The sequence below is a fragment of the Lupinus angustifolius genome, chromosome LG11, assembly GCF_001865875.1.
Source record: "Lupinus angustifolius cultivar Tanjil chromosome LG11, LupAngTanjil_v1.0, whole genome shotgun sequence".
Taxonomy (NCBI): Eukaryota; Viridiplantae; Streptophyta; class Magnoliopsida; order Fabales; family Fabaceae; genus Lupinus; species Lupinus angustifolius.
Genome location: NC_032019.1, coordinates 472,852 through 485,983, shown reverse-complemented (window position 1 = coordinate 485,983; position 13,132 = coordinate 472,852). Strand labels below are relative to the sequence as shown.

General features: G+C 29.5%; 2 protein-coding genes across 6 annotated transcripts; both read right to left on the bottom strand.

Annotated features, from left to right (window-relative positions):
• LOC109359156 (ubiquitin thioesterase OTU1-like) lies at positions 1,534 to 5,346 on the bottom strand. Of its 5 annotated transcripts, XM_019603713.1 has the most exons (10): positions 5,310 to 5,346; positions 5,192 to 5,218; positions 4,568 to 4,658; positions 4,419 to 4,464; positions 3,472 to 3,580; positions 2,758 to 2,849; positions 2,598 to 2,660; positions 2,177 to 2,295; positions 1,874 to 1,949; positions 1,534 to 1,771 (listed from the first exon to the last, which is right to left on the bottom strand). In XM_019603713.1, the coding sequence occupies exons 3-10, from the start codon at positions 4,630 to 4,632 to the stop codon at positions 1,715 to 1,717; spliced, it is 627 nt and encodes a 208-aa protein (XP_019459258.1). In that variant the 5' UTR covers positions 4,633 to 4,658; positions 5,192 to 5,218; positions 5,310 to 5,346; the 3' UTR covers positions 1,534 to 1,714. The 5 variants fall into 5 exon arrangements, with proteins under 5 accessions (XP_019459258.1, XP_019459259.1, XP_019459260.1 ...); XM_019603714.1 differs by lacking the exon at positions 5,310 to 5,346 and having other exon boundaries at positions 5,192 to 5,302; XM_019603715.1 differs by lacking the exon at positions 5,310 to 5,346 and having other exon boundaries at positions 5,176 to 5,261.
• On the bottom strand, positions 7,720 to 9,948 carry LOC109359611 (NEP1-interacting protein-like 2). Its single transcript, XM_019604310.1, has 5 exons — positions 9,645 to 9,948; positions 9,331 to 9,482; positions 9,111 to 9,194; positions 8,856 to 9,017; positions 7,720 to 7,857 (listed from the first exon to the last, which is right to left on the bottom strand). The coding sequence occupies exons 1-5, from the start codon at positions 9,832 to 9,834 to the stop codon at positions 7,720 to 7,722; spliced, it is 726 nt and encodes a 241-aa protein (XP_019459855.1). The 5' UTR covers positions 9,835 to 9,948.

Below are 13,132 nucleotides of genomic sequence, written 5' to 3'. Positions count from 1 at the left end.
TAATTAGGTTTTTTTAGTTTTAATATTTTAAAATTATAATTCTTAAGATAACAATTTATGTTTAATAGTTAATTAATTTCATTTCTGTTTTTTTTCCACATTGATTAGAATTTACAAGTATGAAATTAGGGAAACAAATGCCATGTCTATGAGTCCCTGAAAAACTTCATTTAATTATAATATGTTTGGTTCTAAGAGTAGAAAATAAAAAGAGATGGAGAAAGAAGAGTAATAAGAATGGGGAAAATTAGTGGTGAAGTAAACAATTATGTATTTATTGAATATTAATGATTTTGTCAACCCACCCTCTGTTTCAATTCAATAATTTTAACAACATCAGTATTACAAAGTTAATTAAATAAAAATGTAGTATAAGTTTGAAACATTATCATTGTATTATTCACTATTCATATTTAATTATCACTATTTTTTTTAATACTTTTTAATAACACTAATGAATGATAAATTATATACTATAAAACGCGTTATAGATATTACACTCATACATTCAAAATACAAATTAGGTCCTTTAACTATCAAAAGTCTCTTTGTTGATAAAGTCCCATAATTTGGTACATATTTGTTCTGAATTAAAAATATAATTTTTGTGAAAGTCACGTGCAGGTTTATCCCAGATTCGAAAATGAAAAGCATCCGAGGGAACATCCACGTGGCACACTAGTGAAATTCCACGTAGCTTATGTGTTCTCCAAATTAAAACGTGCTCCCACATGGGGTTGGCCTTTCTTGCTGAAAATTAAGATTTATTTTAATGACCCAACACTATATTATACTCTTCTATTCTCATGCACTCTTAGTCTTAGATCTGAATATAGCTTATCATAACCTTATATTATACAATCAAAGGGATAAAAAAGTTGTTTCAGAAAAGCCATTTTCATAAAATGCACAGAAATCAATGAGGTTATAGTACTAACAATGTATGTAGAATTTTATAGTGTTACTGTATTGCTTATCATTCATTTTCAGTCATTATCTCTTAAATAAAAATTAAATCATGAATAATGTATTAACTGTAGATAAATATTTATTTTATGATATTATAGTTATATTTTATTCTAGCTCTTTTCAACATTCATTATAAAAACACATAATTTTATATAATTGAAAGTAATGATCAACCATATGACAATTTATTCTGTGAAGGTTATACATGGAAAATTATATATATTATCAAGTACCCCTGTTTATAAAAACAGTATATCAAGTTCTTTCTGATTAATATGATGTTATTCACATTACATCATCTTAATTTTGTTTAACTTTTTTTGTTGGTTATTGTTGTTCAATGGTGGTGATAACAATTCTTTATGGACAAATAATGTCAAATAAAATTATTTTCTTTCTTCATCTGGTTTGCTGCTGGAGAAGTAAAGTAGGTTTCTAACAACAACAATCAACAAGGATTGAGACTATTGGAGCTATCAATATACGAGACTCCTACTCAGTAGAGTCTGAAGAGGAGGTTGATGTAAACTACGATGTCCCCGAAAGCATAGAAACTGTTTCCAGAAAGTTACACCATAACTTGCTACAACAATTTCCAAGCACAAACAATGTAGTTTAATCACTTTGACTAAAATGATAAAAGGAGTTGATAGTAATGCAACAAAGCAATATCTTTTGCACCAATGATGTATGCTCATTCAAATCAACATGTGAAATAGTATCTTTCAGTGTACCATCATAATCATCAGCTATATTCTTGGAAGTTAACATGACCGGTAGTTCGAGCATGCTCCACTGCTTCCTGAAAACATTCACAGACAAGTACTCAGAATCACAAGAGCTAACACCTAAAATGGCACCTATATCATAATGCAATGAATGAATGAGTGCTAAGGAATATTACCTTCTGACCAATTACTCCAATTTGGCACACCCCACATCGTAGAGTAAAGTTGGAGGTGTCAGTGTAACTCTTTTTCCTGCACCAATATAAACATTAGTGTGTTGCATAACATGATTATGAAAAAGACCAAGTCCTATGGTTCTAAACCAAAAAGACCAAGTCCTATGGAAATTTACAACAAGACAGGTATAAAGAAAGCAAAAAAATGAAGATTTATATATCTTTATCATCATCTAAATGTGCTAATCCTAACCTCTTTCAACATATTCAAGCTTACTTTGAAGATAAAGGATTGAATAGTACCTATGTTGCTCCTTCGCAAAATTAAGAGCAAGCCCCTCAACAGGTCCAATGGTTCTGTCATTCTGTACAGCAAATATGGTCTGATGAAACTCCTCAGGAGCTCCTTCAAAGGGAGACATCTGACCCACACACACAAGTTATAAGTTATAACCATCAAGTCCCATAAAAATGAATGAAAAATCGATATAAACCTTAATTTTGTATGTGATCCATGTGTGACAGAAACTAGATAAACCACATGTCAGCAATGCTAACAACTTACATCTCAAGCCACAGTTAAGTAGCTTTGAGGAGATCACGAGAAGATACAGTTCAATCTAGATTCTAAGGTTCTCTTCCCTACCCCTCCATTCCTCACTCAAAATGCATGAAAGATAATGGATTGATGACAAAGTAATTTCTGGTAAATGGAAAGACATACAGCTAAAGCGTCGTAGTGGAGACCATCATAAATCAGCATAACTCTTTCAGAATAATTTTTTCCCTGTCAAAAGTTGCCGTCAAAGAAGAGAACGGAAATTTCAGCAATATGAGGTTGAAAAAACTTGAGAGCTTATAGAATGCGCACCAAAATGGCTAACCTGGCCATACAAATCACATCGTGTTGTCTGAATATCATATGCTGCGATTTCACGTCCATAATACTCTGCTAATATTGAAAGTTCAATTGCACCTATGCAAAGAAATAGGTAGGTTAATTAGCATATCCATCCAATGGAAACTAATAGCGATCTACTGCTAAAATTGTTACTAAGTAAGAGTTCGAAATACCCTTTGAAACTCATGTTAAATTTTCAACTACAAAATCTAGAACCATAAAATTTTGATCAAAAGCCTATGGTTATATAATTTCCACGGGCTTTCAGCCTCATTTAGCATGGGGGGGAAGAAAGAAACATGTGACTGAAGTTTAAAGAACCACCGAGTGCTGTAGAAAATTGTCTGTGCCGCTCAGTTCTAATCTGAGTATCTAGATGCTTAAGTAAAGGTGTTTGTAATCGTAAGCCAATGTATATTCCTTTTGAACTTTCAGGATAACCATCTTTTGTTCATATATATTTCGTATCATATTTATGGCACTAAAGTCAAGCAAAAGCCAACAAATTAAAATATAAACAAACCTAAACTTATGTAAGTTTCATTATGCTTCCATGTTCCAAATGAAAATGATTTATTCTCATGTGATGTTATACAGTCAAACCTTGCACACATTAGAAGGCAAAAAAATTCCCAGCATACATTAAATACTTCTATAATTACAACAGCCATGATTAGGAAGACATAGATCAACTAACCTCCCCACTTCTCTGGGTCAAGAATCCAACTACAATACTCTGCATTTGGCTTCCCAAGAAATGCTTCAGAAAATTTATCTGGGTCACTTGCTACTGTGGCAGCTATAACCTTTAGCAAATTAGACATCACAAAATGTTAAGTCAAAAACTCAAAATACATAAGTAATATATGTCAAGAACATGATTGACGCGTAATGATATTAGGCAATATAAGGATATAAAGGTACCACATCACTGATATTTCTCAAATGACAAACTGTGTCTTTCACATATGAAGAATAAATGCATGATCTAAAGATGACATGGTTTTAGTTGCAATTGATTACATGAACAGCGTTGAGTGATGTAGCATCGGTCATGAGAACTACATTAATAAGGACTTTTCGGATGGAATGATGTTCCAACTAAGAAGAAGCTTAAGTTCCAATGCAGGGTAACAGAACAACCAGAGAAGGAAAAAAAACATGTAGGCACAATTATATATACTCCAAGGCTAACTTCTTACAAAACCATGTCCAGCATGCATTTATACATACAGCTGAATAAGTTTCCATGTAATACAAAAATGACATTATAACTAAGAAATAGCAGTTCAGAATCAAATAGAATGATGAGAACATTAACATATACTTATTTCACTCATCATTTGCATTTGTTGTAACCATTTCATGATTGAAAAGCCAACCCAGTTTACTTAAATTTCTATATAATGTCTTAAAGGAATATTTGTTCCACAAATGGCAAACAAAATTTTTGTAGTGAATTTTTGGTTTCGCAAAAGGAATTCGAATTGATACAAACAAAGTGATATGCAAGGCAATGCAAAATTGCAAATGAAGCAATAGCATATTAGCTTCTTATACAATTGTTAGCACAACAAAATATTCAAGAATCAAGATACAATATTTCAAGGGCCATAAATGAAGGTTCAGTTACGTGCAAATTACCTGTCTCAACTCAGAAGCCTTTTTTGGGTCATGATCCATAACATATCTGAAATTAGTGAACATGATAAAATTGAGAGAAACAATTACAAATGGAATCATGGCTGGCACAAATATTGCATGAAAAAAAGGGGTTGTATTCGATTGCTTACCCAACTGCATTAAATAGGCAACTATTATCTGAGGGAATGACTCTTCTCTCAACAACACCTTCCATTATGTAAATTGTAGATAGCTATTACCCTGAAAATTTATCAGGGTCATTGTTCAAAACCCAAAAGAAATTATTAAAAAAAGGCCATGAATGAGGTATTGCATTAGTCTTGATACATAACAACTTGGTGAAAGTAATGAACTTGGTGAGAATATTTAGAGAATAAAGGAGGTAGTGAATTTCTCAAATCAACTTGGTATCCATACATACATAATAATTAATAAGAACTTGGAATGAAAAAAACATAATCTGAAGTTTATCAATAAGCCACAAATAAATAGAATCAGGGTCGAAATCTGTTGGTGGAACTCAACTTGATTAATGAAAAGATTAGAACTTTGAAGAAGGTGGAGCACAAATCAGGAAGATAATGAAATCCCAGATGCAAAAATCAGAAATTTGAAAGATATATATATACTCAGCTCCAGAACAGAGGGACACAAACAAAATAATCAATATAAGTAGTATCTTAAAAGAAACAAAAAAAAAGGTAGTTTTGAATGAAATCTGAAGGGGAGAGAGAATATAAAAGAGAGAAATTTAATAAAGAAAAATAGCTTACTCTGGTTGGTGCTTATGGAAGCGGTGGTGGATGGTTATGGCGTATTGGATTTGAATGAAAATGGAAAATTTGTTTTCTCTTTTTGTTGACAGAAAATAAGTGGAGGTGACAGCTTTGGAGAATCTTCTGTTTCAACCTCGTTCAATATGTTTTCCACCCATTGCTTATATTTGGATTTTTGAATTTTGGATTTGTAGAATATTATTGTTATCTAGAATAGTTTTCTTTATCTTATTATCGGTTATTGTTTATTTAGATTATTGTTATCTTATGGATTATAACAGTTTTTGATGTATAATAAATTATTTAAATTAATTCATATTTGTTTATCTAGAAGTCTAATGGTCTTGAATTCAATTCCATATTATAAGTTCATGACACGAATTGTTCCTATCATTGCATCGGGCCCAAACTTAAGAAGTGTTTAGAAGCACAGATAACGATATTTGATATACAATTGATGTGTCTACCTACATTTTTTCTAAATCATATAAGATATTATACATTCAAGTCGAAATATATGTATAAAATATGATAAAATTATAAGTGTAAATCAAAATATCAAAAATAGAAAATATAGTGAAAATTGTAAATCATTAGCCTCCAAAATTCCAAATATTAGAACTATAAAATATAGTAGAATAATTTATAAAATTAATAAAACGTATCTTATCTTATCCTATTTTTTTTTTTTTTTGAAAATGTATCTTATCTTACCTATTTTTTGTTGAAAACGTATCTTATCTTATCTTCATATTTATTTATTTATTTTATCTTCACAGATCCGAATATATCTGTGTTGGATACAAATGATTTAGAGCTTATACACAAATCCAAGATAATACTCATACTCTATTTTTTCAATATATACACACACATGACATGCACACACTCATTTTCCTCTTTGATAGAGATCTAGCCACCACATTGTTCAGCAAGAATAACTCAGGTAGCTACGTCCAACATGATAGTAATTGTTACGCTCTACTACCTTAACATATTACAAACCTAAAACATGTCACACTATTTTGTGTCAGTCGTCTCTCATAAGGGTCCATGAGAGCTGCTTTAGGTGATTTTGATTCAAGATGATTCAAGTGCTTTTATAAGACTTTGCTTTACAACATTGGATATATAGGTTATGGTGAAAAAGGGTGCAATGCTTCTCATTTTTGCTTGCCGACCACATCTGTTGTCCCACTTTGTGTACCATTCCATAATTCTGATTTGGTTGGAAAAAAAACTAATTAAATTATAATTATAATTATTAAATATTTTTCTAGCCAATCACATCTCTTGACATATAGAATGATACAAAGTTATGGGACAACAAATATGTTCTCATGATCATCAAGGGAGATATCATTACTAGAACATGTGGCTGAAATTTTTTTAAACTTTATTTATTTATTTTTATTTCAAAATAATATGAAATCATGACTGCATCCTATCTGTGAAGGAACCTTTATGGTCCAACCTTACACTTTCCATGTAAGAAGACAAACATATGTAGGTAGTCAAAATAACTGTATATATATATTTGAACCATGCATTGTTGTATATGTACAAAAATATGTATAACTTTGAGATAATATTCACAAACCAATACTTTTAAAGAGGTGAACGTTGATGGTTTTTTAAAGGGGAGTTTTGTGCACATTATCCATTGTTGTTGGAGAAAGTTTCTTTAAATTTTAGCCTAAGATATCATGTGGAACAATAAGATCAAGTTGATATTCAGTCATGGCCCAATGATATTATGTCATACAACATTACAGAAAGAACAATTTCGCTGACTTAGTTTCTTTAACTTTTAATGGACATACACACAATCTTAAGAAATTAGGATACAACAGTAATAGTAATGACTATAGAATCATCCATGGGGAACAAACCAAAATTGAAATGTAGAAGATTGAAACCATTTGAAATGGAACTAGTGAAGTTACTCATGGTCATGGCATTAATGAAAAAAATAAAGAATACCAACAAACATGGGAAAAACTTATCATTTCAATATGGTGCAAATCAGCATGGTAGTCTGTGCCCATAATTGGAACAAGATCAATTTTTGGGATTCACAATCGGCATTATGAAATAGATGCCTCATTATTTTTTATTAAGTGTTATATATATTAATATAACAATCTTACTTTATTTTTAACAAAATGACACATTAAACCATATTCATTAGATGATTGAAAATAAATCTGTGGGCTGAAATTTCAGACCCTTTCTATTTCAATTTTTTAGATCAACATTTTAGGTGAAATCTTATATATTTATCATGAATAAGTATTAATCACCTTAATTATTAAAAAAAATTGATGACTTGTTTTTTAGTAAAAAACTAATTTTTTGTTTTAATTAGGTGGCTATTTTATTATATAAAATAGTGAGGATAGAAGATTTATGTTATTTGCATGATTCAACTTTTGAGTTGATATTATATTATGTTGCTAATCGAAAAAATTATAAAAGATGCATATTTTATTATATAAACCATTGTTCAACCAACTACAGAACAATTAATAAAAATGATCAAGAACACAAGTTCTACACATTGGACATGATTCTTGTCGGATTAGCCATTTGTCTATGCATTCTAGATGAAAAATGTGGCCACATTTTGGAAGTATCCTCACCATTTCTCCATCCTCAAAATCCTGCAAAAATAGACAACAAATATGATACATTAGTTGTATATGTCTGAGATAAATGCTTTTTCATTTGTGTTAAGAATTATTATATTATACTCATACTACATTATAATATTGACTCCCCACACAAAAAATAAATATTTATCAGATTATATTAAAAATGCGACAAAGTCATGCTGTATTTTTTTTATAGAACAAATCATAAATCATAATGTATGTTAAAAGATAATTTGATGAGAATAGTATTCTTATATGAATATCTATATATAGTGTCTACATATCATTTATGCATATTACTACCACTGATAATATACATATAAATATCTGAAAAGTATGTGTATATAATATCTGGTTAATATTTTTTGTATTCATTCGTTATATAACATGTTGTACCCTTATATGTCATCTTCTTTTACCTTTTAGGTCACTCAATGCAACTTACACTCCTTATCCACAAGTCCTAGATCCCCATTGATTAAACTCTTTTTATGTTCATGATGCACTCATGTTTAAATCCAATAACAAATCTTATACTATACATCTTATAATATACATATATAATGTAAAGATACTTATGCCATTTATGCATAATATTTAACTCTAAAAATGAATAATGATAATGAGTTTATATTATATTAAAAATAGATAGTAAATTTATATTACATTAGTATAAAGATTTATATACAATTTATACATAATCTACTATTCATTTATATTTTAATAATAATTATCTATATATTCAATTTCTCTTCAAAATATACTGTAACTTTACATAAATATTGTAGTAATATATTGTTCATTGGTGAGTAATCCTCGGATGGTAAGTACACATCACTGTCACATCATTAAATACATATTAAATTTTCTCTGATAGTCCAATTTCATGATAGTTCATAGTTCATTGGTAAAAGTGTCTACTAATTTATCAGTTACCTAAGTTCAACTTCTATTCGTTTGTCTTATATGAAGAAAATATCAGATCAATTCTCTGAGATATGTCTCACCTGTAAGCAAATTGAACAACTTATCTTATCGTACAGTTTCAACATTTTGCTTGAGTTGTATTCCTCAGAAGGAAGATTTTCAATACAACTTCGGGGCACTCCATCACTATCATCAATATCTGTTACTTCTCCGTAACTTGATTCCGATATATTCATCTGAAACTGATCAGTTACGTTCCACCAAATGTTAGTCCAATCAGTTTAAAATTTACGCAAATTTCGATGATTTACCGAGAATGTAAAAAATATACTCACATGCAAATCATAGGCACGTGAAGCAGCTGAACACATCCATTCTATAATCATGTTGGCATTAAAAAAAGTGCTTAACATGGGAACCTACAATTCAACACCAAAACTTGAGAGGTTAGAAGAACAGCAATGGCATTGTACTAGTAATTGTATATATGTGTATGAATGGTACTAGTTAATAGGGCTTTCAAGCTCTGGTAAGTTAAGGAAATGGAAACATTACCTCTGGTAATGGTTCACCATTAGCAGCATTATTAACCAATTCTAGGGCTGCAATGGCTCCTATAACTGCTCCCTTGCCAGCACCACCAAAAAAACCATCTACTGTGGTTCTACCTCTGATGCCTCCTGCAATTGTTCCTATTATTGACCCTCCTGTGCCAAGAAGATCAAACATTGCTCATAAGACCATAATAACTTCCATAAAATATTATTTCCATTAGTCACAGTAACTTTGAGGCATAAAATAAGTGACTAAATTATCTATAATAATAATGGTAGTAATAAATAGAGAGGGGAGAAATAAATGCATCATACCAAGTGCCAGAATGCAAATAAGTGCAGCAAAAAGAACTCTCTCCAAAACTACCATGAATGATGTAAATGCAGAACCACAAATGGCAGCCAAAACTGGTGAAGAAAAGTATTCCTTAAACTTTGTTACTGCTTCTACTATTACAGAAAACCACTTGGTCATCATAGTTAGAAAAGTGTTGATAATAGGCATTTCAATTTTGGGGGGGTAAGAAAATGCTCTAAATGTATTGCTTACAAATGATGCAGACACACACTAGCATTTATAGCCTCAGCAAAGCCATGCTCATTAGTTTCTAAAAACATATCTTTACAATTATTTACTAACGAGTGTACATCTGTTGTCGCACATTTAATGTCACTATATATGTGAACCTTGTGATTGGTTGAAAACAATATATTTAAATTAAAATTTAATTTTTAAGTAATTTTATGACCAATCACAAGATCATAACACATAGAGTGACACTAATTATGGGACAATGTGCATCGTTTAACATCAAAGGGATGATTAAGTAATTACAATGTGCACCCATTGTGTTTTAACTTTTTTATGGTATTCTTAATCTTTTGATGTCTTATAAATCCAATTTATATTTTATCTTCAATTATACTCATATTTATTATTCATCTTTAGATATTCTATAATTCAGTTCAAGCTTATATTTTACTTTGAAACCATTTGTTGAATTCTAAAATGACATGAATAAGCCTAAAAATCAAATGTAACTTTTTGGAACGGAAAATAGATAGAAAATATAAAATAGTGTTAGTGGTCAGTGTTCAGGGCACTGAAATTTTGAAAGATAAACATCTGACTCATATCATCAAATTCTCAAACTGTAACGTTTTTTGGAGTCTGCATGATAGTTGGGAGCTCCCAGCCTGCCACATACATTGGTCATCAAAATAAAACTTACAAGAAATATTATATGTTGGGTAATTTATCATTCATATTTAATCATCGTCGATATTTAATATTAGTATCATAAACAAATGAAGGTTACATAAGTTTGTATAAAACTTTACTGACAGTTTAAAACCACTTTCCAATCTGCACACTGATTACCTGTTTTCTAATCTTGTGGAAATTTCTATTGTATCAAATATCAGCACCCAATTAAAAATAGAGAAAAAAATTATAAGCAACAAGTTTTATATATTATTATTATACTATTTATTGTTTATAGTTAATTATTATTAATTTTTTTAAAAAGTGATACAAATAAATGATAGTTGATATATTAATTGTATTTAAATTTTTACACCATAAATATATAATTATATGAATATGCAATTTAATTAATAAATTACGATATCATGATATCATTATGTTCATTGGTTTGATGACCTTGTATGGAAATGTAAACATTAGAAATAAAAATAAAAACAATTTCCAGGGGTGGATCTATGTGAAATTATTAGTCATTGGAACATTACAGAACTTGGGACAATTAAAACCCTTGAGTTAACACCATGAGTGTGAAGGAATATAATTCTTAGAATGTTTCGGATTGGGAAAGAAAGATGAAGAAAGGAAATATAATAAAAAATGAGATGTTTTTTTTTAATTATTTTTTATGAATGCATTATTAAATTTACTATTTTAGTAACCCTTTTTATCATCCACAATTTTAAATCACTCATCCAACCAAACTAGAATGAATTACTTAAGTATTAAGCAACATAACTAGGCAAGCCAACCCAAAAAGTTAAGGATGGATCACCTGTCCCCGTTTCTGTCCCATTTGATATACATATCTAATCATAAAATCTTATTTGATTAAAAATAGAAATTATAATAACATAAATTAATATTTATATACTATTTTATGAAATTTGATTGACTTGATACATGTAGATAAAATTTTCTTGAACAAATCATCATTGTCCAAAGTTAATTGTAACTTGAAAGCTATGTTATTTAGTAGCTTCCAAAACTTAGACAAATAAGTTATTGTCACAGAAGAATTGAACAGTGCAAGAGCAGGTTTGTATTAATTAAGCAGCAATAATTACTAATTAGCCCAAAATGAGCACAAAGGCTGGGGCACTTGCTTCCAAAGAAACGTGTTCCTTGTTTGAGTAACCAATAAGCTAAGCCAACGTTCATTTCATTCTTATCTTAATCAACTATTATTGCTTATTGCTTAGTGTCATTATATACAGGTAAATATCTGTTGTCTCATTATTTTGTGTCACTTCATGTTTTAGGAAATATGATTGGTCAAAAAAATATCTAATAATTACAATTTTAAATTAAATAATTTTTTCAACGAAAAAGGTATAATGTTATATAGAATGATACAAAATGTGAGAAATTATATACTAGTGAGATATTCATAGCAATTCCTAAAAAGTAAAAAGGCACAAGATTCTTCAGTCGAATGATTTTCTTTTAGTGACCCATGACTATAATTTCATTAAAATTACAATTAAGTTAGTTGAAATTTCCTTGATTTTATATCTTAATTTTCACATGTAAACATTTTGTAGATCAGGAAAATGAAATCAAAACCAAATACTTGCAAGTACTGCTAGATTTACTATATTCTTCTAACAAATTAGTGTAAATATTCTCATAACCTTGAAAAGTATCATATACCACCTTCACCAGACATAAATTAAAAGTTGAATATCTATGTAATAATAATATAAGAGTTTATTATATCATTAGTGTATATCCATTATCTTAAACTCGAATTAATACGTGTCACAACATATATGTATTTTTTCCACTGAAAACATTTTTCCTATTAATGTTTGATTGTGTCAAGAACATCCGAAGCGCGTGTGTCGACTGTCGACATATCCACAAATCATTATTGACGTTTTAAACGTTCTCCCATATCATGTTTTTTCATGACTTAGATCAAATCAATCTTCACATTCTGTTCATTATTTTTCATAGATTTACTTTTTTAAATGAATACACTAAATTCTTTTACAATTGAGTTTTCCTAATAATCAATCTTCATAAAGAGAGAAACCGTGTTTATATATATTTGAAAATAACAAAATAAGGTTAGTAGTTTCATTAAAGATATTAATCATCAGACAAAGCTTAATATGAGTATATAGAGTAAAGATCCTCTCCATTAATGGAGAGGTTAATACTATATAATAATACACGAAAAAACAACATGTGATAACACTTTTATCCTTTTGTTTATCGTAAAATTACATTTTTAACATTGAAATATATATAAAAAGAATTACTTACCTCTCTCCGTTAATGGAGAGATACTTGTTCGAATATATATGATAATTAATTAACCATTTTGGTGTATTAAGTATTAAGTGGTGTCCGTGAATGATGCAGTGTGGTGGTCACATTTGAGATTTGATCCTTAAACCAATTTTGGCAATGACCTCTTCTCTCTTACCTCTTACATATTGTATTATCAATCTTCAACCTTTTTTTACTTTCCATTTTTTTCTTATCTTTTTTTGTTAATCCAATATTTTACCTTACCTTGTTCTTCTTCCCT